Consider the following 26,032-nt stretch of genomic DNA (forward strand, 5'->3'; position numbering starts at 1 on the left):
CTGCACCCAGAAAAGGAGAGAGGCTTGGCACCCTCATTCAGTACAACGGCTATACAGCACTAGATGCTTTGGCACAAGTCGAGAGCAACCACTGCTCCGCCCTCTCCCTGTGAATTAACCACATTCCCAAGGGACTGGCATAAAGTAACCACTGCCTGGGACAGAAAACAACTCTTCCATCACACCCTTCTCATAATGCAACAACCTAGAGGGACTGTAGAGGAAAACAATTGCAGGGGACAACAGCACTATCAAGCTCCTTAGGAAAGCATCATCTCAAATGGAAAACTGTCAGTGCTTGCACTGTATTGCATATCTCATGTATACGGTACCAAAGTGCCACCACCTACAGAGATGAGGGTTTGCACATTCCTGGCTCCAAGACAGACATGTATTGTAAATAGTAGTTCCAAAGCAGGGGCTTTCTCCTAGGGGTTCTCAAAGAAAGGAGACTGCTGTCTGGTAAACAGTAAGAAATCAAATTATGGGCCATTTGAAGGACAGATTCTGTCCAGAAGTAAGGATCAAAATAATATGATGCACTGTTAGGAAGTGCTGCTAAAAGTTTAACCTGTCTGACATCAGTGTTTGTCCCACAGGAAAAAGGCCAGAGGAGTGACCATTGGAGAACGTGGAATCCACTCATGACCTGGGAAGTAAAGAGATATCCCACCATACCACTGGGGATAGTATGGGGCACCCTATGAAAGCCATGCAGAATCTCCTGACAGTGCAAGATCTGGCAGTAGCCTACTCTCTGCTGGCTGATCTCTAAACCCAGCCCTTGCACAACAGGTACATCAGGAAATAGTGGCATGACCAGAAGGTTAATGGACTCCTGATCCACTGTCAGGTCCCTGATGGCTTTCACAGAGACAGAACAGTTTAGGGGCTGCTTAAACATCAGGGATTATACTGGGTTTTTTCCACCACTCTAAAAGCTTGACCTCTCCATCCTAGATTCAGGTCAACAGCTCTTTTTAATTAAAGATCAAAATTACAGGGTTGATCTGGAAGTAAAAATAAAAGCAAGACCCAGATGAAGAGTGTATATATCTATTCCTCTGACTCTCCTGCTAAAATTTCGAGCTAAAAATGTTGTACACACCCCCCCACTTATATGTAAGAATATATATATTTATTCATAACAACCACAGGTTATTTATATGACTGTGCAGGATGCACAAGAGAATCATGTCCTCCAAAATATAGGCAAATATCTCAGCTCCTGTGGAACAGGTAATTTCTAGAGGATGATAGATGAAATTCAATTAAAGGAACAGCTTTGAAGGACTGCCCTGGGAGCAGAGTTCCTTTCTCCTGTAAATCCTTAACACAGTAGCTGGACACTTAGTTTTGTTACATGCCAAAATCTTTGTGCCTTGTAAAGACAGACACAGGAGAAGGAATGTTAATGGTCTCTTTTTAGAGTAGCCAGTTGTTAAGGGAGGTGGGAGAAAACAAACCACATAGAAAACAGTTGCCAATTTGTGGTCTTGACCAATTAAAAATGGATCCCAAAATAGTCTGCTAAATTGTTTCACCCGGAGCAAAATTACCCGTGAATACATATGCATGCACACAAAACCAGCATCTCTTGACGCAGTGCTGATGGTGACTGCAGTCAAGGAAGAAGTGTTATTGCATTCCACATTGTGAAAAGACCACAATGCAGTAATTATTCTGAAAGGTTTTCACAAAGCACAATTATTAAGCTAACGTTATCCCATTATTGTTTGTTGCTATGGAGATAATATAATCAATATATTTTCTGGATTGATTTTTTTAATACTACTAGCACATTGCACAATATAGCAAGATTTAACTCAAGGCATTAACTGATTTTAGTTTATGATTGGCAAAGTCTTGAGGCAATAGATTGCAATCCATCTCACACCTATTATTCTATCAAGATACTTAATGTCAAAATCTCTGCTGCAAAAGCAAGTTTTCCTTGTTGAAAATGAGAAAAAGGATAACAAATTTCTCTGAAGAGAGGCAATCTTTTAAGCATGAATTTATCACTTATTCCTATTTTTCCTAAGCCAAACAAAAATTACCAGACTGACTACAGAAGTAGTAGAAAAGCAAGTTGTGCTTGAACTCTCCACTTAAGATGCTTATTTATTCCCGTGGAGATGTTTTGAGGCGTTATCGTCCTTCATGTAATATAAACTTTTCCTGCAGCAACAGGAGGCTCTGTGAAGGTGGCAGCAATCACTACGCTGCACCAGAGCCTGTTGGATGCGAACACAGTTCACAGCTTTGCCACCACCTCTTTCTGCTCAAGCTTGGAGAAGTCACTCTCCACCTGCTCCCATGCCCAGCGAAGACAGCGGGCACTTGGCCACTGGTCTCAACAAACTGTTATAGCCACGGTCCTTAGTTTCCTTGCCCATAAAACCGCAAGAACACTTCCTTTCTTCTAGGTCTGCCTCTGCAGATGATAAGCTTTTAGCAAATCAAGTGACTGCTCCTGTGTTAGGATAGTGGTAAGTCTGCACAAACCTGAGTCTCAGATCTTTGCAAGAGCTTAATATAATATATTAAGAGGCTTCAGTTCTGACACTGTTGTTTCAGCCCATTACCTCTCCTAGGAGAGCAGGGCTCGTCATTGTGCAAGGTCTCAAAGCCTTTAACATATATTTGCCATAATTGTCTATAGAAGGATTTTAACAGGTTTTCTCCTCCCATATGGCCATACTGTGGTAAATTGCCTTCGCCTCAGTCCCAGAGGTGACCATATTTTGTCAGCATGGTTTATGCTTACGCCAAAATTTACAAGTGCAGCATGCTAAACTTTGCATAACTAAATAAAAGAAAATGAGTTATAGCAACATTTGAAAGTAACAACGCCTGTTAACTCCTGTGAGAATCATATGGTTACGCTTTTAGGCACCATAGTGTGGCTTTAGCTGCCTCGGGTTAGTCACCAGTATGTAAGCACTTTAGCCATAGACTGTACAACTGCTTGCATAACATGTGAAATTATTAATCACAGTAATTCCACCTTCTCCCTTCCCTAAAGGCACCAGATTGGGTAGTCTAGTCTTTCTACGCAAAGTGGGCTGGGGCCCAGTAATGTAACTTTTGGACTGGCTGGAGGGGATCCATCAGGAATGATCATTCACAGATTAAATATGTTTCCTATGCAACACATCTGGCCCTTCTGGCCCAGGGGATAAGTAATAGAGTTAGGAATGCACATTCACAGCCCACCTCCTGTAAGACTGCTGTGCTGCCACTAACCCAAGCACAGCTAGGACTGGTTTATAACCTACCTCTGTCCTCCTTGCTCCGCATGGCTTGGATCATTCTCTTCCATCACATTACTCAAGGATGCCACTTTTATCAAAATGGCTCTGAATTGCTATGTGGACCCCTGCCATTGTATAGAAGATAAGCACACATGTATGGTTGCTTGCCTTCCCACCTTGTTTACTTTTATGTTATTTCATAAAGGATTTTTCTGCTGGACAAGCAGGTACGATACTCTGAAATTCAAACAGGCTACTGTCACATGTGCAGCCTTACAGGACACCATCTGCTAGTTCATCAGCACAGTAAAGCATTGCTTAATACACATCACTGTTTCAAATATGAAGAAAAACTTCATTTGTTTCAAACCACTGACTGCATGCTGTCCACCACAATGCCTTATCATGCAACAGCCCAGAAATTCTGCAAAAATAGAAACTCATTTAGCTCCAATCAGTCAGGGAATATCAATTTTGGTAACGAGAATGATACAATTACATTCCTAAGCAATTGGTCTCAATAACAGACAGACAGCACCTCTGGTAAATTGGCTGCAGGACTGATTTTACCACCCTCATTCATATCAAGTAGAGCCTACCAGTGAAACACCCTTCATTTCAGTGCTAGAGGACTAAGATACTACTTAGCAAAAGTAAAGTAATCAGCATCCTGATGCAAAGGTTGAGGCTAATCACACTTTGCTTAGTCACTTTCTGTAATTGCTGTGCATCTTCTTCTAGCCAAAGATTACAATTTTCTTTAGCAAGTCATAAAAAAAAAAGTTATCATTACTCCACAACACAGAGATTGAACTTTGCTGCTGGAGGCTGAGCTCATACGTAGCAAATAGTCACGCAGCAGTAAGAGGCATGGCACAGAGGCGTCTGTCAAGGGGGAATCCTGTCCCTGTGCTGCAGGACTTCTCCTGGAGCTCAGCTTTGCCAGCCCAGCTGTCCCTGGCCAGTACATTGTCCCAGGCTGCTATAGGAAGATACTGGGGTCCTACAGACTCACCTTCCTGACTTCTCCTCACATATACACCACAGCCTTAGTGGGAACAGAGAAAGGACAACCCTTGCATAGGTCTCACCATAGTGCAAAAGGCTCTCACAAACCTCCTCCCTCTGCTAAATATAATTTATCCTGAAGCACTTTGCCCGTAATTATGCGAAAAGGTGGATTCGAGACAGGAGGTTGGAGGGGAAGCCGGCACCACGCGTTGCAGAGCTCCCTTTGCCGGCTCCGCAGCAGCACTGTGCGCCGGGAGACGGGAGCTGTTCAAATGTTTTGACAGAACATGCCGATTCCTCGGGAATGTTTTTATTCTGGTCGATGTGCAATTCTGCACAGATCTCCAGTGGAAAGCAGGCAGACAGTCTGGGTCTCCTGAAATAAAAATGAATTAACCCAGAAAGAAGAAAAAGTTGTGTTTTCAGACTATTTTTACTCAATTCATGATTGTATTTGTTTTAGCCAGTCTGTTGGATTGTTTTCAATTTTACCTGGAAATTCCATTTGCTAGCAGGCTCTAAAGACAGGCCAAAAGGCACCAAAACACTGCAGAAAATTAAGCTCAAGGAAAAGACCTCAGAGGACTTTTAGGTATATAGGTTTGTAAGTAAACAGTGCACAGAGATACACAGGGAAACCCAAAAACCTTTACACTAAATTAATGATGTCCTAAGTAGAGCTGCTCAGTCTGGTTCTGCAAGAACCCAAACACCTCAGTTTTTGCATTTGCGGTTGTCTTTCAAAGGCTTTCTCTTTTCCTTTTGCCTTTGGGAGTTATTTATAGAGCTATTATAATTTGAGGTCTGGTCTTCTTGTGGCAGGTCCTCCATCCAGGAAAGGAAATAGCATTAGAAAATGAAATCTCACATTTATGAGGTCTTTGAGATGGCTCCTTGGGGCATTGGGGGGAAAAAAAAAAAGGTAGTGAAAAATATAAACACAAATATAACTGCAGGATACTTGCATGGTCCCTAATTCTATCTGTCATGAACTATATGAGACTGTTTATTAAAATAGAGACCTCTGGTATAAGGTCACCAACTGTAGCTTTTTTTCCCAAAGCTCTCCCATTTCTCCCTTGTGTGTGATCAAGTGCCTTTTCCACCTCACCTTGGCTGCAAGGTGCTCCTGTCCAAGACTGTCCTCAGATGTGGAACACAAATAAGGATAACTCAAACACCACGCTTCCCCTGGCTGCCACAAGCTTTTCACAACACATTATATATTGCAGTGTATTAACAGATCAAGGTAGATTTGTTCACCCCTTTGCAAGCTGTAACCTTTGCAAAAATCATATATCAATCACCAATTTCCTATTCATACCTCTTTGTACTTCTTTCCTACTCTCTAGAGCCACAAGGTGCCTTATCCTGTCCAGGGCTTATCACCTGTTGTTTCCTCTCAATATATAGACATAAAAGCAAATACAGGCAAATCAGTGAAGACCTTGGGGTTCCCCATCCCCTTTTTCTGTGTGTCCAAAGGGACACTTCCCTCCAATCCCTGCTCTTGCCATGTATCTTTTTCTCTTTTCTTGAGTGGAACGTAGTCACTGTGTTTAAAGATCCACTCAACTTCCCAGAGAACAGCTAAACTCATCATCACATGTGACTTGTTATGGCTCCTGCAGCCAAGCTTTCACTAATCCTACCTAAATCATCTCTGGCATCATACTACTTATGAAAAGTTAACAGCTTTATTAACTCACAGAATTGGAAAAAGCCATCAGATATAACGCACAAAAACTATGGAAGTTCATAAAACAGTAAAGAATAATTTGCAATTATTTTAATGTTTATTTCTTGCATAGTTTATTATGAAAATATGTATTTGAAAATATTTTTAAACACATACCTAGGTTTCAATTTCTTTTTCTGTTGTTTATAATTTTCATTTTTCTTATCATAGGGTAAAAATAAAAATCACTAATGTTCAGTGAGTTGGTTTTTCTACCTGAATATTTAAAAGTGCCCCAGTGCAACTCTCCAAAGAACGTTTCACTTTTCCCTCTGTCTTATTAGAAATCATCTAAAATTCACGGTATATTTAAAAATTACCAAATGTAAACACGAAAAAAAGGTTAATAGCAAAGAAACAAAATGGGAATTTAAAAAGTACAAGGACAACCCAAGACTGTATCATCCATTTCACCGCATTGCATGGTGAAAACAAAAATTAAAACCAGCAATTTGAAATACATGTTTTTAAAGCACACAGTTGTGTTTAGACTTCCTGTTGAATTTTTTTCTTTTCTTTAAAAACAAAAACAAACAAAAACCAGTCAATTCTCGAGCAAACCTGATTAGAATCCCGCTCTGGGTAATTCTGGTTTCACATTATCATCTACACTTAGACATGTGCTGAGGCCTCTGAGGACGTGCAGAATTAGATTAACTTTTGAACTTTATACCTCTCTGACAAGATTGGTCCATTCTCACACCTCCACGTCTTTCTAGGCAACTTGCATTTCTGGATCAAATTGCATAAACGATTACCCAAAAAAGAGCACTCCAGAAAATAGCGTTTCATTTATTTCCAACAAATTAAGAGAATCCCGAGCATGCAATGGCTGCTTTACATCTGTCCCACGTCCACAGCTACCGAAGCCCTCACAGCCCTGTCTGTCCCAGTGTCCATCCTGCAAACCCGCCCTGCCCTTGCCAGCACTGCATCCATATGACTACAGCCATGACTAAGACCCAATTTCACACTCAGTCTCTCTTAGAAAAAGTTGTATTTCATCTCTACATCCTGCCTGGGAAAGGAAGGAAGGAGGGACAACCCAGTGGGTCATAAGTCTTGCATCCAGATAAAACCACCAGGAGGTGATGCTACCCAAGGTGCACCGTAGGCAGCCAGGAGACAGCACACAATGAATACCAGGGATTTAATGGCACATGTTTCAACAGGCAGTTCTCTAAAGCCTTCCATTACTCGTTTTAATATGAAGCCTTGCAGAAACCAAGCCCAGCTAGATGCAGCAGATCAGGCCCACAGCAGCTGTACCTTCCTACTCTCAGAAAGGGCAGAAGAAGTATTTTGCTTGCCACCCTTTCAGGATGACTTGCTGTACAGAAGGCCAGCTTTTTATTTGAAGAGACATGTCATGCTGTAAACGTTTCTAGTGGAGCTTGGGTTAGCAGCACTTGTAAGAAAACCCTAATGAAAATAAATTGTTATGTATTTACCCATATGCTGAGGAGCATATGGCTAATGCATTTAGACACTGCTAATGAAGTTAAGACTCAGCTAAATTTGTTGGCTCATGGATAACAACTGTTCTCAACAACCAATCTGAGCCTGCTATAATTTTAGCATTACAACTGATACCTGGCCATTATTATATGTACTGATCCTGCTGACATAGAAGAACTTGTTTTCTGAATATGGATTTCTCCACATCACAATAAGGTGGTGAGCAGCATGTGATGCCACTAAACTCCAGATATACAGGTAATGTGAGCAAGTTACAACTTCATTTAAAACAAAAGAGACTGTTCTTATTCATTGTAGCCCTAAGTCTATTGCTTTCTTTTTTAATTTCAAGAACTATGGTTGGGCTCGATGATCCCAGAGGTCTCTTCCAACCTGAGTGATTCTGTGATTCTGTGAACTAAAAGATTTCATTTAGTCCAATTCCATTCTGGTCAGGCCAGTGCCACACTGATGTGACTACAGCCAAAACTGAACAGAAGACAATCACAGTTAAGAAATATCCCTGCTTTCTTAAGTGCATGTGTAGAAGCCCATTAAGTTTACTATAATAGCTACAGGAGTCCTCCTATTCATTCATATCACTATTGCACTGCTCTTCAAGGTGAAGGTGTGGGAATCCTACTCCTTGTGCATGGTCACAGGGATCCTGGAGTCCAAGGTTAATTCTGGTTTAAGTGATTACACTGGGTCTATCTGTATGCTACTACCATTGCAACTATACATTGTCTTCATTCTCTTAACCCAGCTGCTGTGTAGCATGGCTGTTTTGTGTTCACTGTTGCTACATGTCATGACAGAGCTGGCTTTAATTTAGCAGTACACACTGCTTGAAGAGCAGGCTACATAGCAACTTCCAGAGGGCTGTGTGATGAATATGCAAATATAGTCTCCAAAAGGCACAACACATGTCAAACTTCACCTACACCACTCTCAGAAGTCAGGTGTCATTTATTATGTAGACTTCTGCTCTGGTGGATATTGGGTAGCCATTTCTCAGCTGACTCCAAAAAGCCATCAAAAAGCAACAGTTTTAGTCAAGGATGAAATGGAACAGCAGAGAAGTGTCCTTCAGCACTGTTATCTTGGGGACCCACCTTACTCAGACACCTTCATTTACAGACCAGAGCTCAGGCCTGGCATTGATCCACAGCCCCACGTGCTCTGTGACTAGTGCCAAATCATTTAATCTTCCTCCAGCCTTCAAGCAGCCCAGTCCACTACAGGCAGCAGTGATATCAGCCTCCCCAAATCTGCCAGAGAAAGTCTCCAGAGAAGTTGCTCAAAGTGTTTCACCATAACCTGATGAAAAATCAGACCCATCTATTCCAGAGCACCATGTATGCCATTTTGCAGGTTGGTAAAAAGAGGCCCAAGGTGAAGCAAAAAGAAAGATTTGCTTACCCAGAAAATAATAAAGCTTTGCCCCAGTCAGACTTGCCCAAAATCACATTGGGAGTCTGGGGAAAGCCAGGAGCATGATCTGAGAGTCTCTCTTCTCACTCGCTGTCCTGCCATGGAGAATATAATTTTTCCCCTTTCCACTTAACAGGTAAAGCCCTTCACATACAGCTAGCAATTGCCCCAGCCATTTCCTCTTCACCTCATGCAGTGTTTAACAAAGCAAGCACAAAGTATGCCAAAAGGAACAACCAAATCATGGCTTAAAGAATACCAAAACCATGATGCTGCTCATCAACAAAGTCTGCATCTTGTTCTAGGGGCAACTGCTGAGGTCTACAGGGAACACTCACCCAGCCCTGCATATCAAATAGATGTAGGAGCTTCTCTAGGCAGAAACCACACAGTCAATATGTCATTCCTTGGAATATGAAAGGGACCTGTTTCTTCCCTCAAAGAAAAAACAGTATAGTCCAAAAGAGCAAAAGCATCTGTCATGACCACTACCACCTTCATCACTTGGGTCACCATTATTCACCAGCAAAGCAGCAATGATTCATACCCCTTTTTCTGCCACGTAAAACCTGCCAGTTGCTTTGTGTATACTAATACTGTCTCCAGCTTCCATAAATGTTATTTAAAGTTGACATCACATTCAGGGATATCTTGCAAACACAGTTGTCTGAAACAACAAGTGCAAAATAGCTGAGGGCATTGTGCCTCTACAGAAGGGTTTTTGAGGGCACACACACTGCTCCCCAAGAGGCAGGCTCACCCTGCTGAGATCCCACAAGCTCCAGGAGAAGCTGGGGTGAGCCACAGCACAGCTCTGCCCAATGCTCTTGTGAGAAACCAGAGGTCCATCTCTCGCTGAAGGGTGCAAATAGCATTTAGTCAAGTGGGAGACAGTTAATTGTGATGTCTTGTTTTCCTGTATTAAGTTCCCACAAACAGATACTGCACTGACTTTGTCAGGGTATCTGACAATGCTAACGTCTGATCAAAGGAGGTAGCACAGAGTATCAGCTGAAACTAGGAAAATACACGTATTTGAAGGTGAGAGAAACTGGCTTTATAGATGTATGAATACACACATAAAAACACACCTAATCCCAGGTTTTCTGTCATGTTGCAGACTCTGACATGGGTAGGTTTAGATCTGCACCACACATACTCATGTCACATGAAACACATGCATTCACAGGCCTCCCAGTCAAGGGGGGGCTTCCCAGGATGTAAGAGAAGACCTGAGGCACCCTGTGAGGTCTGTTTGGGTAGTCAACAGCCAATGGCGGATGCCCACAGCCACCTGGGGCAGATAAAGCCAGGCTGATTGGTGGTACCATGGCTGCCCTTTCTGGTTCCACGCAGATAGCTATCAAGTGGCAAAACACACACTCCCTATCCCATTCCTCTCTTGTTTAACTGCACAAAGCAACACAAAATCATATGCAGGATTTCACTGTCCATGTAAGCCATATTATTCTTGTAATTAAATCCAGGTCCACAGCTTATCTAAGAGCTCCTCTTCTTCCCTTCCCCCTTCCCCCCCCTCTTTACTCCCTTCACTATTTGCCTGTCTCCAACCTTGTTTAGGTTTACATGCTGTGTCATTAAATTCCAGAACAGTAAATGCTGCAGCCTCTCTCTCTAAGCTCTGACACACTGCTTTCTAGGCTGAAATTTAGACATGGGGTTAATTTCATTCCTGCAAGGACTCTGCCTTTTATTTTTCTTTACGCCCAACTCAAAGGATGCTTTTGGCAGACACGTAGTGGAAAAAAGATCATGCTTGCTCTCTGCTTCCTCCCTGCACTCCCCCCTTCTCCACTCCCACCCATCAGCCATAAAACAACACAACCCAGCCACATCCCAAACTGAAAGCAAGACGAAGCACCCACACAGCCCCCACTTCCATTCAGCAGAAATGGACTGCTCCGGGATAGACCAGGATCTACAAGTAGGCCAGACAGAAATAAACAGAGTAAACAAAGAGTATCCTGTCCAAGCAGAGAGGGGCTAAAGAGAGTGATGTCTTTCATTAAAATGCAAGGCAGGGATACAAGCAAACAGCCAGTCAAAAGCATCACTGGAACTTGCTAGGAGTAATAGGCGGAAAGCAGCATATGATCATGCCATGATAAGGACCCAAAGCACATCATCCAACTGTACACAGAGCGGAACTACATATCCCGCCTACCAAGTACCAAAACAAGGCAGCCAGCCACACACCTACCACCACCCCAAACACCAGAGACGCCAGCCCCAAGGCTGCAGCAGCACTGCGCTGCTCTCCAGAAGGCTGAGTAGGGAACAGTACACACAGGTACAGTACCAGGTGACCAGAGCCGTGCAAATGTCAGAGCCAATGACATTTAAAGCCAATATAGCTGTCTTTTTAGAAAAGGGATGGGAAAGGGGGAGAAAAGCACAGCACAGCCATAGCAACAGGTCAAGTGTTTGCCGCGGTTCTTCGGGAGGAAGGGTAACGCGGCATGTGTGCCTTCTCAGTTTTCAGAACATTTGTCACGTAATAAAATCATTAGCCTGGGAATTAATAGGAGAGTTTTGTTTAGTTTTTCTGCAACCTGCTGCTCTGAAGCCCATGCAGATCCATGTGTGAAAGTCCATGCTGTGTATACCCTTGTGTCTCTTGTTACGCAGCTATCACAAACAAACCTCATGTTTTTCCACAGACTGGTAGGAAAAATGCAGTACGTGGAGAGGTGGGGGAACAGTCAGGAGTTTCTAGCAAAACAGCAGGCTGTCTGTTGCAAGTCTGCTCGGTTATTGGTAAAATTGAACATGCTGCTTTTTTAAACAGCCTAATCGTATTTACTATTACATCAGACTTACCCACCACAAATTGTTCTCATGCAACGAAAGAATTTTTAATCTAATATCTTGGACTGAGATTATTTCCCAGCTGCAGAACTGCAATAATTTCCTATCTTCTCATTTTTGCAACAAGCCGATTAACTTGGATATGTTTTAGTTTCAGGGTGCGATTATCTCCCTTTATTGTACTTGAGAGAGAAGGGGCAACTTACAGTAAAACAACTTTGTTTTCCCCAAGTCAGCTTTTAAAGTCTGCTTCTCTGTGATGGAGATAGGTCTTTCCTGCTGCGTTTCCCTTAGCCCCTTAACTTTCCATACGTCCTCTTCCTCCCTCAGAGACACTATATTACAGCAACTCTTATTTTACTCAAAGAAAATACACTGTTTGAGAAATCCCTGAAATAACTCTTTCAAAAAAAGTCTTATGGAGAAAACATTTGCTTGTTTAAAATACATTTGAAACTTTATTAAAAACCCCACAACCCAGCACTATTGGTCAAACCCTGCTTGCATTGTTCATTTGTTTTCAGTCACACTTACAGAAGAATAATAACAGCAAAAACAGGATTATAAGGCCTGATGCTCCGTTTACATATACAGCAGAGCAAAACAGGAACCTCCATCACTTCAGTAGAACTGATTTACACCCAAGAAAGGGAGAATACAAGCAAATCCTTGAATTTATGCCATTACAAATTGAAAAATACTGCTTACTCCCACAATTTGGTTGAGAGCTTTTGATATTTAATGTTTTTTCTTGAATCTCCAAGTCCTAGATTTATTTGATTATGTCAAAGGGACTCCCTCCCCTCCTCTATTTTTTCCTTAAGTTTCCAGCAATCATATTCTAGGAGGAAAGCCTGAAACCATGAGATGAGGACACTTTTTGGACTGGAAGGCGGCATATATTGAAGTGTTTTGATTTCTCCTTCTCTTCTAGATCTCATTGTTGTGCAGGGCTTTTCAACCTGTGTTGATTTGCAGACCAAATTTGACACTGGAAACATATAAATTACACATATGCAGATTCCCATACAGCACATATCAATGCATTCCTCTTAGTCACCATTCATGAATTCCTCTGAAATAAGTGTTCATGGATTGAAAACCACTAGTCTGATGACTTAGTGGGAGTGTGGCTTGTGTGTTTTCCCTGCACAAGATTGGTAGTATCAAGAAAGATCTGGCCTATTTAAAAAGAAACTCTCTATAATGCCAGTTCAATGAAAAGACATGGTTGCATAAACATGCAAGTGCAAGAATTTCTTAACATTACAGATGTAGTGACGGAACACATCAGTGTTTCACTACTTCCTATTAAAAAAAAAAAAAAAAAAGAGTCCCCAGCAAACCACTGCTCATGCACAGATATGCCCCTCGCAGCTAAGCCCCTAAAACCATCCCCATCCCCAGGAATCATAGAATCGTACAATCATAGAATGGTTTCGATTGGAAGGGACCTTAAAGATCAGCTAGTTCCAACCCCACTGCCACAGGCAGGGACATCTTCCAATAGACCAGGTTACTCAAAGGCCCATCCAATCTGGCCTTAAACACTGCCAGGGAGGGGGCAGCCACAGCTTCTCTGGGCAACCTGCTCCAGTGTCTTACCACCCTCACAGTAAAGAATTTCTTCCTAATATCTAATCTAAATCTATCCTCTTTCAGTTTAAAACCATTCCCCCTCGTCCTATCACTACCTGCCCTTGTAAATAGCCCCTCTCCTGCTATCCTGTAGGCCCCCTTCAGGTACTGGAAGGCTGCTAGAAGGTCTCCCTGGAGCCTTCTCTTCTCCAGGCTAAACAGCCCCAACTGTCTCAGCCTGTCTTCATAGGAGAGGTGCTCCAGCCCTCTCATCATCTTCGTGACCCTCCTCTGGACTCGCTCCAACAGCTCCATGTCCTTCTTATGTTGGGGGCCCCAGAGCTGGATGTAATACTCCAGGTGGGGTCTCACAAGAGCAGAGTAAAGGGGCAGAATCTCCTCCCTCGACCTGCTGGCCACGCTGCTTTTGATGCAGCCCAGGATACGGTTGGCCTCCTGGGCTGCAAGTGCACGTTGTCGGCTCATGTCGAGCTTCTCGTCAACCATCACCCCCAAGTCCTTCTCCTCAGGGCTGCTCTCAATCCTTTCTCCACCCAGCCTGTATTTGTGCTTAGGATTGCCCCGACCCACATGCAGGACCTTGCACTTGGCCTTGTTGAACTTCATGCGGTTTGCACAGGCCCAGCTCTCAAGCCTGTCAAGGTCCCTCTGGATGGCATCCCTTCCCTCCAGCGTGTTGACCACACCACACAGCTTGGTGTTGTCAGCAAACTTGCTGAGGGAAAGGAAGGGGATGGGCAGCCTCTTGTTCTCCTCTGCTGGGGAAGGGAAAGTGGAAGCTGTCCTCTACTGACTGTAGTGAGAGCACTTGTATCCCTGAAAACACTTTCATAGAGAACAGCCTGCAGTATAAAAGCAGCCCTCCTATTAACAGCACATTGCTATGGGCTCTATTTTCTAACAGCCACAGGAGCAGATCCAGAAAACATGGCAAAATATATGAGGGAAGAAAGAAAAATTACAAAGAGCCTGGACTTATCCCTGTCTGTTCCTACGGACAGTGATAGGACTGTAGAGAAGACGGACAGTGAAATGTTGTAGTGCTGGACATATAGCCTGGTGGGGCTTGTGGTTTTGCATCACTCTTGAAAAATCCTGCCTGGAATTATTACTTCTTGGTATTCCAAGATACAATTCCACAGGTACCTTTACTTTTTTTTTTTTTTCCTAACAGTTAGTAAAATCAAGTTTCTATTTTCTTCATTAGCCTGCTTTAAGTGAATTTAATGAATGCAACTCTGGTAATGAAATTTGCCTAACAGATCATAGATAACGGTTCACAAAAACTTTCCACTTATATGCTGGTATAGGGCAAGCCTATCTACGACATATCAAAATAACTTACTCCCCAGGCATGTTTTCCTACAGCAAGTGTTAGTAGGTGACTAATGATAACTGGATTTTGTCACCAAAGAGGTACAGAACGAGTAGCTTCATGCCATCCAGCTGAATTTAAACCAGAAGAGTGAGGATGAACTGGTCTGTATTCCACACCACCAGCATCCCCTGTATGTTAAAGTCATCCTGTCAGTTCTAGTTCAAATTAATCAAGAGCAGATCAAGTCTATCTTTTATGCTATTTTCAAAATGAAATCAGATGCACATGTAAAACTGGTATTTAAATGGGTTTTACCTAATAATGAGACAGATATTGACAGAACAATCACCATGAAGACCAAGGTAAGAAGCACTATATTCTCATTAATAATTCAAATCTCAGCATGGATATACATGACCATGCACTTAAAAGAGGAAACTGGGCAGCAGCTGGAGTTAGCCCAGATTTCCTGAAGAGTTGTTGGACTGCAACAGAGACACAGTAGAGAGATTGTACTGTAAGATCCAACCAGAGAAATGGCAGCTCCTCATTACTAAGAGATCTCAGATCCTCAGAAGAGTTACTGAAATCCAGCAAGGAACAAAAAAGAATAGCATTAGCAGACTAAAGGGATGGGTGAGAAAAATAAGGGAACAAAATCTGAAGGCAGAATCCAAATACTTCCCTTCCCTCTCTCCTTCCGATCCAGGACAGGAACATTGGGGGCACAGAGCAACAGCGTTCAGTGGTACCTAATTCTAGTTACTGCTTAGGAGCAAGCAACGTTATGAGCTTTAAAATAAATGTGTACAATCAGCAAGAGCACAAACAGAAAGGTCGTAGGAGCCAAAACCACCCAGAACAAACCAGTTGGGGCTAGTTAACATAATCTGCTCTATTCACATAACTAAGTTTGTTTCACTGAGGGCATGAACTTTCTTGGAAAAGGTCAAGTAATTAACTGCAGGAGCTTACACATTTTCTTTCCCTCAAGTTTATTTTACCCTGAAGTTAGAGCTGCTTGCACACAACTGCTTCTACCAATTCACTCAATAAGCAGAGTTTTGCTTGTTCTTTCCAGAAGGAGATGTTTGACGAGATGGCACTGCTGAAGTATAGGATTCCCTTCAGCTCCTCCTACCTCCTATCCACTCTTCCCATTGCTTTGGATAGATAGAAAGAAAACCGTATCTTACCTCACGGAAAAAGAGCAAGTTTCCAATGAAAGGAAGAGGTGGAGGATGTCGGATCCCTACTTTGCTTAGTTTGGAGAACGCAGAGGTGGAGTACCTGGAAAAAATAAGGTAGTAAGTGAATTTTGGATCTTGTCACGATAGGACTTACCATAGTAATTGGTTCAGATTACTTCTCTGTATTCAGAGAGGGAGAAGATACTTTCTGTGTTGGTCAAACAGAACTGCCAATGTGGTGACATTGCTCAGCAGCTCCTTAGGTCACAGAAATAAACGCAATATGCTGGTTCTTCAGAGAGGGCAAGAGAACGAAGGGACTCAAATACAGGCCTGCAAATTGAGCAGTGGAAATAGAGAGCTGCTCCTCTTCCCACAGGGGTCTTGTAAGTCAGAAGTGACTCTCTAAAGTTACGTGACGTTACAAACAAGATCAAAATAGGCATTTGGGTTTTGACTACTGTGGCACAGCTGGGAAAGGAACAAGACAGATCTTCAGACTATTATTTTCTTCTTCTTCTTCTATCACCGCTACCTATACAGATCACAGAACAAGAATTCAAACTAGTCTCAGTTGTGCATGAGCCAAGACACTGCCAGTATGTTCAAGTCAAGCCTAGCATTTGGGCCAGATATGCTGATTAAGTGATTTTCCAGCTGCCAGTCAGCAAATTAAACAAAGATAAAAAATACAGGGAAACAAAACCCAGACTACGAAGCGTCATGCATCCCTTGTTTCAGATGAAACTGTGGCATGTTGACAGGGACAATACTGGAAAAAAAGAAAAACCTAATCCCAAAGTCTTTCCCCCCCGCCCCCCCTTTCTTAATACAAACAATGGATTTAAGTCTGTTGGACTTCAATTAGTGAAACCTGAAAGAGCAGGAGCTAACAGCAGCAGCTTTGATTAGCCAAAGACACAATTGAACACTATCACCAGCAGGACCAGGGCAAAAGATCTTTAATATTAATAAAGGCTGTGTCTATATTAACACCTTAGCTCAGAGCAATAGTATAGTTTTACAGTTCTCCCCCTGCACGATGGTTCCGTGTCTGGGGCAGTTTTGGCACATCCAACCACAGTTTTTTGAAAGCAAACTAAACTTGAAGCTCTGCTCCAATCCTTCATCTCTGACCAGGGCAGGTCTGAACTAATGAGCGGTCCTTTAGCTTTGAACCCCAAGTGCGGTGAGATTGTTTAGTCCTGGGGAGCAAATTAAATTTAGCCTAAAATAAAAACTGTGAACTGCATATAGTGTAGGGGTCACGATATCAACTGCTTTAGTCTATCAATTCTGCAAGTCATCTGAATGACATAATATAGAGACAGCAGAAGCAGTGCCCTCAGATCCCGATGGGATGGGTTGACTCCCTCTTAATCCCAGTGTACAGCCTTGCTGACTCTGAAAACTATGCTAACCCATTGCTATGACTTGGACATCTCCTCTTTCAGGTCCAATAATCGACACGTGCCTCATTTGAAATGTCCTACATGATGCAGGCAGGAATATTCTGGTTTAACCTAATGGGCAAACAGCGCACAATTCTTGGGGGTCAGGGAGGAGGGGGAGAGAAAAGAAGAGAGAGAAAGGACCAGAAAATGGTCCTTTCCTAGAGCGGGGGAGAAAGGAAAGAATGACACTGTGAAATGCAATATATAAAATTCAGAGAATTAAATCTCACATGACCAGCAAAGCAGAATGGGACTGAAGTATAGAGTTAGTAGCTTTTTGTACTTCCGCTTCCTGAGACTTCCTGTGGCACAGTACCTATTCTCTTAATGGGTTTTCTTTTGTGAAGATATTTTACAAAAATCATAATCAGAAGATACAGACAATAATTTTTAAATAGCAACAATGGGGTTTTTTATGGGGCACAACAAACCTTCACAAATACAAACCCTCTCAATAGAAATAATGTGTTTTCAGTCTATGCAAAGGCACTATTTCAGTATAACAGGGTATCGTGGAATAAAGGCACAGAAGCCGACATTTATTACACATTTTATATATATTTTGACTTTTTGGTTACTTAATCGCTTTAAAAAATATGAGTCTTTCCTTATTGAAACAGCTAATACTCTTGGGAAAAAAAATATGTTTTAACTTCAAAACAACAAACAGCCTACACGATACATTTTCTTCCCCAAAGAGAGGATTTTTTGCTATTGTTTGAAGTCTTCCTAGTGTCTTTGTGTCATAGCAAAGTCCTCATCTTCAGTATGTAAACAGTGGAAAAGATGAAAATCTGTTTCAATGGAAACTCGTCAGTTTTGTGGCATTTTATCCTGGATGTTTTCACTGTAAAATACACGGCAGATCACAAAACATCAGGCTGGGCTACAGTTAACGGCTAATTTCACTGTAGACTCTGTATACTCCTGGTCTTCACGTACTGAAAAGTGAAAAGTGACAGCAACAGAGCGTTACACTACACAAAGTAAACGATGTGGTCACCAAATATTTAAAAAGGAGAAGAACTAATGAGTACAGTGCACCCAGTTTCACAAGGCAAGAAACACCCAGACTTAGAAGATTATTTATGCTTAGATGAGCAGTTCATCTTTGTCAGCTTCTGAACATTACTGGCAGCTCCATACAGCTGAGGATTTGCTTTCCTTTTTCACCTCCTAACATGGTTTCCTCTGATGCTTTTTATTCGGTTACATTTGAAGTAGGTTTTCAAAAGGTAAGGAGACACGGTTTACAATGAGATGGGAAACAGAAGCGCTTTAGTCAAGCTACACACTGAAATACAACAATGAAAATGTAGGGCCAGCAGGAAAAAAGAAATCTCATCAATAAACACATCTAGCTCTACCCTATGTTTTCACAATATTTCTGATACTGTTGAAATATCTGCAGTTTTGCAGAAAAGAAAACAGTATGCAGGTGCTTAAAGACTGATGGTGCTGCATGCACAAAAGAAGGAAGATCTAACATTGCACAGGTAACCTTGGCTTTGGCCATTTCTAATGTAACAGCTTGTGTTCTGCAACCTTAAATATTATTTTAAGAGCCTTTTCTCCCATCTCTGCAATATTTCAGCTCATTCCCACCATTTTGGGCGGGGGAGAGAGAGGAAGGAATAACTTGGGGTCTTCTTTTAAAAAAAGAAGAAAATAAGAATTGTCCTGTATAACACACAATGAACATCAGCAATACATGAATCTGACAGCTTCATGGCACAAAGCTTTGCCTTTTCAGCCAGAAGCAACCAATAACTCAAACAGGCTAATTTACGTGATTCAGCTACTCAGCACACCCATGACACACACTTGGCCAGTAACTCACAGAGCTGTGTGCTAAGTGCACTAGGAAAACAGTGGCCAGCTTTTGTTGCTGGGAAGGGAAGGGAAGGTGGGCTGGAAGCTGGAAGAATGCAAACAGGCAGCGTTGCCTTGTAGGCAGTCACAGGACGTTTGTCTGGAGAAGTTGTACATCTAAATGAAACAGTTCTGAGCCTGTCTTATCACCAGCGGGAAGTCTTATTTTTCACTCTACCACTTAACATGTTTCTGTGTTAATTTATCACAAAAATTAATGTGATATCAGGCAAGCTCCTGCTGTTGCTGTGGGTGCACACTAAGGGTAGAAGACCAGCCAATGGACTAGAAGGGCTAAGTCCAATGCAAAATCTAGAAATAGAATATTTCTAGAAATAGAATAGAATAGATACTGAGAGGTGACCAAGAAGACCAAAGATATGGAACAACTTCTGTACAAGGAATAAGCAAACAGACTATAATCTTAGTCCTGGAAAAAGAAGCAACTGATGCAGGATATGAAAAATATATTTAAGATCCTGCATGGCTTAGAAAATAAATAAAGAATTACTACCCACTATTTAAAAAAAAAATCCACAAATGAATATTCAGGTGGAAGGTTTAAAAATGAAGCACTTTTCCAGGTAATAAATATGCTAACTATGGAACTCCTTGCCATGGGATATTGTCTATTCCAGAAGCTCAAAAAGCTTCAAAAAGTGATTAAAAAAATTAATGAAAGGAAAAAAAAAATCAGCAGGCACCTTTAATTTGTGAATTTAACAAATGTAACAGAGACACATGGAAAAGACTAAAGGGAAGGAGGGAAAATTAATCAAATTTATTTTCCTAAGCAGGGAACTAGTCTGTAAGCTTCCAGTGGCAGAATAAGAGATTAGACTGTTACAAAACCTAAGAGATAAAACCTCAGACACTTCAGTTTTCTTAAAAGGAAGAGAGGAAAGAGTCTTTGTGCAAAGGGAGGGGCATGAAAAAGGATAAAGCTCTGATGGCAGGAATATTTACTGGACAATCTAGCACATTCTCACTCAAAGGAGAAACATACCCTAATATTTACACATGTAGGGCTTCCTGCACAGCTATTAATTTAAAACCTTGGCATTATATTTTGCACAAAGTGACAAGACATCAAAAGGAACCAGAGGAACAGCAGTAATGAAGTAGATCAATAAACAATTCAATAACTCTTTGAAGACGTTCAAATGGCCTCTCAGAGCTAGATGCTCCCTGTATATATTAAACACAACTGTTAAAAGAAAGTTAACATGCCAAATACAGTCCTGTAGGCCAGCATGGCAGATTTAAGCTCTCTGAAATATGAGCTTCTCTCCACAAAACACCATGCAAAAAATAAGGAGAAAGAGTTAAAATCAAGAGATAATTAACATAAGTTGTGATGGATATATAATCAACAGAACTAGCCATGTGCCCAGACAGGTCAGCACTGATCAGTACTGCAAGAAAAAGTATTATACAGTCTACCATTAAGTACAATTAATTTGTGTAGCAGATAACATTACAGAGTTCCCAAGTATGCATCATAGAGTTCAACATACAATTGAAATTACCCCAAATTTCTCTCAGTAGAGGAAGTGTGCCATTCCTTCTACATCTAAGTAATGCACAACCTAATAATATCCGAAAGCTATAAACTAGGACACTTGGAGATAAAAAAGTGATGTTGTTTAATCTCATTGTTTGGAGCTGGGACGTACGTTATTTTGGAAGACTGAGTGGGAAAACAAAGTATTTTGCTGATATAATGGAAATTATTCCTGCCAAACAAGAGATAATCATCATGCACTTCCACCTATTTGCCTCTAGTTACATATACCCATACCAGATCCCAGTTAACACTGGGATGTCTTTTGCTCACAAAGTAGTGATAATATACAAAATAATGGTAGCCTCCCCAACATTACAATGATGGCTCACATAAAAATATACAAGCATCCCTGGGAACACTGCCTAGACAGCAGAGTCTCACCAAAACATTGATATCACCCCTGGGCTGGCTACAGAGTTAAGACTTGCTGCTCTTAGCCCTTTCTGTGAAATTTTGCATTACGAATACTGCAGCAAGGTCACTGGAGAGCTGTCATCACACAAGTCTTTCCTCTAGTCTGATGCTCAGGATATTTAAAATAGAAAATCATTATCTGGTCCCATTCCGATAGAGGAACACATAGAATCCAGGTCTTGCAAGTGGGTGAGTATTGCAGCCAAAGATGGATACTACCTCTGGTTATTACCTCCTGAAAGTGTACTCACTAAAAGAAAAACAAAACACAAAATTAAATCAGCTGTCTGTCCCCAAAAAACAGGTAGGTCCTGAAGAACCCTCTCACAAAGCAAAAAAAAGAGAAAAAAATGGGGAAAGTAAATACCTCTTATAACCTGTTTTAACCTCGGTCAACAATGGTTACCAAATTGCCCTTTAATGTTACCTAGCAGCGCCCCTGGTGAAAATGGAGATTTTTGCTGAAAGGAAGCACACTTGGTCGTGCAGAATACTGGTCTCGGAGTAAGGAATTATTACTATTCCTCTAAAAAAAGAGACAGTATACCCCCAAGTATAATTTTAGTACATTCTAGAGGTAAGCTGCAAAAGAGACTTTCATCAGTTTGGGATAAGGCTATTTGAGTACTGCAATTTCATTTTCAAGTTCAACAAATCTGTGCTTTTTAACTACAAATTTGTAGGGCTGTAATACCAGTTTCAGAGATAATGAGAACTTCCATGTAACACTTGCTCTCCTTAATCACTTGCATGCACTCCCAGTGTTTTAATTTTGACATAATTGCACAAGAAAAAGACAGACATTACGCACACTTGCACCATCTGCCTCCACAGGGGCAGCCGTTTTCCAGCTACAAAACCTAAATGACGATAGGATTATTATTTCATTGAAACATTTGCTAATGCACCAGGAATAATGTGCAGGAAAGGCCAAATTATATGCTCAATATTAAATTTATACCTCATCTATCTGCTAACAATCATTTTTTAATCCATACTGTTCTGGTCTGCTGAACAATTTTTTTAGTGTCTTTTATCTTAAGAAAACCGATAGGCTCAAGGTTAGGTTGTAATAAGGCTGCAGGTTATCACAGTGTGTTTAAAGTTTTGGGGGTTGCTTTGGTTTAAAAAAAGAAAAAAAGAACTTAGCAGTGAATCAAGGCCAATTAAATGAGAAAGCCCATACAGAAAAGCAACATGCTTCACCATGCTCCAGAGTAGCCCTGGGAGAGACAGATGGTCCGTACAGCAGGCCAATGACAATATTTCATCACCTCTCTCAGAGTGCAGCCCCTTCACATTGGGCAGTGACTTTTCCAAATAAAGAGTAAAAGAATGAGAGTCATAAATCCACAGCTTCAGCCCTTCATCGTTGGCTCAACACCTTTAAACAAAATGATGGTGGACAACAGCAGCAGAGTCTGTTGTGTGCTTATAACAACATATATCCTTGGGAAAGGAGGCGTGAGCTCCACCCCACATGGATACAAAGAGTTGTCTCCCCATCAGGAGGAGTGTCCACAGTAGATCTGAGGTCTGGTGCATATGTGAGGCCACGTACCATATCCGCAGGAAACCTGGGTCAAAGCTGATAGCGAAGTGAAGATCTCATGTCACAGCCTTGCTGCCTTAACCACAGGCCGAGCCTTCCTTTTGCTCCCGAGGACCACTGGTACCATACTTTTCTTAAGGACTAATTTCCTCTTCCCTCTTTTTATTTGCACAGAAGAAAATGGTACCACCTCAAGGCCATAAACGTTCTTGGTTCAGCCAGAAAGACTGAAGTTTGCATAAACAGGTGCATTGCTAGAAACACCGTTTTCAGAAACCATAGTAAAATTTCATAAACTTTTTTCTTCCTCCCCACTTAATTACATATCTTAATTTAGTAATTGGATATCTTAATTGCATAATTAAGATATGCAATTGTCGTGGCGGATTTCAACTACCCTGATATTTGCTGGGAGGCCTACTCAGCCAGCCATCCTCAGTCCAGGAGGTTCCTCCAGTGCATTGATGACAACTTTCTGATGCAAATGGTGGATGAGCCAACTAGGAGAGGAGCGCTGCTGGATCTTATCCTCACTAACAAGGAGGGTCTGGTTGAAGCGGTGAAGGTTGAGGGCAGCCTTGGTTGTAGTGACCATGAGATGGTAGAGTTCAGGATCTCATGTGGCACGAACAGAATAGCTAGCAGAATTGCAACCCTGGACTTCAGGAGGGCCAACTTTGGCCTTTTCAAGCAATTGCTAGGGGAAATCCCATGGGACAGGGTACTAGAAGGTAAGGGGGCCCAAGATAGTTTGTTAGCATTCAAGGACTGCTTCTTCCGAGCTCAAGATCAGAGCATCCCAACAGGTAGGAAGTCAAGGAAGGGTACCAGGAGACCTGCATGGTTAAACAGGGAACTGCTGGGCAAACTCAAGTGGAAGAAGAGGGTGTACAGATCATGCAAGGAGGGGCTGGCCACTTGGAAGGAATATAAGTCTGTTGTCAGAGGATGTAGGGAGGCAACTAGGAAAGCTAAGGCCTCCTTGGAATTAAACCTTGCAAGAGAGGTCAAGGACAACAGAAAGGGCTTCTTCAAATACATTGCAGGTAAAGCCAACACTAGAGGCAATGTAGGCCCACTGATGAATGAGGTGGGGGCCCTGGAGACAGAGGATAAAAAGAAGGCGGAGTTACTGAATGCCTTCTTTGCCTCTGTCTATACTGCTGGAGGCTGTCCTGAGGAGCCCCGGACCCCTGAGGCCCCAGAAGAAGTCAGGATAGAGGAGGAATCTGTCTTGGTAGATGAGGGCTTGGTCAGGGACCAATTAAGCAATCTGGACGTCCATAAATCCATGGGCGCTGATGGGATGCACCCGCGGGTGCTGAGGGAGCTGGCGGAAGTCATTGCTAGGCCACTCTCCATCATCTTTGCTAAGTCGTGGGCAACGGGAGAGGTGCCCGAGGACTAGAGGAAAGCGAATGTCACTCCAGTCTTCAAAAAGGGCAGCAAGGAGGACCCGGGTAACTATAGACCGGTCAGCCTCACCTCCATCCCCGGAAAGGTGATGGAACAACTTGTTCTTGGTGCTGTCTCTAGGCACATCAAGGATAGGGGGATCATTAGGGGCACTCAGCATGGCTTCACCAAGGGGAAGTCATGCTTAACCAACTTGATAGCCTTTTATGAGGACGTAACCCGGTGGATAGATGATGGTAAAGCTGTGGATGTGGTCTATCTCGATTTCAGTAAAGCGTTTGACACAGTCTCCCACAGCATCCTCGCAGCTAAACTGAGGAAGTGTGGTCTGGATGATCGGGTAGTGAGGTGGATTGTGAACTGGCTGAAGGAAAGAAGCCAGAGAGTGGTGGTCAATGGGACAGAGTCCAGTTGGAGGTCTGTGTCTAGCGGAGTCCCGCAAGGGTCGGTACTGGGACCAGTTCTATTCAATATATTCATTAATGACTTGGATGAGGGATTAGAGTGCACTGTCAGCAAGTTCGCTGATGACACAAAACTGGGAGGAGTGGCTGACGCACCGGAAGGCTGCGCAGCCATTCAGAGAGACCTGGACAGGCTGGAGAGTTGGGCGGGGAGAAACTTAATGAAATATAACAAGGGCAAGTGTAGAGTCCTGCATCTGGGCAATAACAACCCCATGTACCAGTACAAGTTGGGGGCAGACCTGTTGGAGAGCAGTGTAGGGGAAAGGGACCTGGGGGTCCTAGTGGACAGCAGGATGACCATGAGCCAGCAGTGTGCCCTTGTGGCCAAGAAGGCCAATGGCATCCTGGGGTGTATTAGAAGGGGTGTGGTCAGCAGGTCGAGAGAGGTTCTCCTCCCCCTCTACTCTGCCCTGGTGAGGCCGCATCTGGAATCTTGTGTCCAGTTCTGGGCCCCTCAGTTCAAGAAGGACAGGGAACTGCTAGAGAGAGTCCAGCGCAGAGCCACAAAGATGATTAAGGGAGTGGAACATCTCCCTTATGAGGAGAGGCTGAGGGAGCTGGGTCTCTTTAGCTTAGAGAAGAGGAGACTGAGGGGTGACCTCATTAATGTTTATAAATATGTAAAGGGCAAGTGTCATGAGGATGAAGCCAGGCTCTTCTCAGTGACATCCCTTGACAGGACAAGGGGCAATGGGTGCAAGCTGGAACACAGGAGGTTCCACATAAATATGAGGAAAAACTTCTTTACGGTGAGGGTGACCGAACACTGGAACAGGCTGCCCAGAGAGGTTGTGGAGTCTCTTTCTCTGGAGACACTCAAAACCCGCCTGGACGCATTCCTGTGTGATATGGTCAAGGCAATCCTAGGGGGATTGGACTAGATGATCTTTCGAGGTCCCTTCCAATCCCTAACATTCTGTTATTCTGTGATTCTGTGATAATTAAAAGGACATGAAGTTTCAGCTTAATTAGTTTTCCTAAATGTTATGCAAGTTCATATCCTAGTGATGGAACTCCATTTGCAGAAAACATGGCACCTGTTCCTGTATGCAGCTCAACCATTCCCACATAACCAGGAATAATGGTATGGATAAGGGATGCAGTTTCATATTTAAATTGAGGGAGGAAAGTTTGCTTGAGTGCTCGACCATTCTAGCTTTTCATTGCCATAAAGGAGGTTCTCACTAAGCCACTGGCCCATTATTTCACAGGGTCAAAAAGGGGTTGAAATGCTACGGTGGCTGCATTCCTGCAATGTTATGTAGCATAAACATCAAGTAGTGACGTGCTGGGCAGGCGAAGCCAAGTTGTATTCCCACTAGCGCATACGTACCTCAGCTACCTTTCATTTTTTAATCCATGCAGTTCTGGTCTATCAGACAACTTGCTTGATGTCTGTTGCCATCAGGGAACTGGTTTTAGAGTTCAGGTCTTGTACCACATTCCTCGACAGCAA

General features: G+C 42.6%; 1 protein-coding gene across 1 annotated transcript in view; it reads right to left on the reverse strand.

Moving 5' to 3' along the window:
- The window catches only part of TBXAS1 (thromboxane A synthase 1), a 254,674-nt gene that overhangs the window by 169,029 nt on the left and 59,613 nt on the right, over window positions 1-26,032 (reverse strand). The window contains 1 exon segment of the mRNA XM_068400625.1: window positions 15,841-15,934. Within this exon segment, the coding sequence (XP_068256726.1) occupies window positions 15,841-15,934 (94 nt within the window).

This window comes from Nyctibius grandis, chromosome 5, assembly GCF_013368605.1.
Source record: "Nyctibius grandis isolate bNycGra1 chromosome 5, bNycGra1.pri, whole genome shotgun sequence".
NCBI classification, from domain to species: Eukaryota; Metazoa; Chordata; class Aves; order Nyctibiiformes; family Nyctibiidae; genus Nyctibius; species Nyctibius grandis.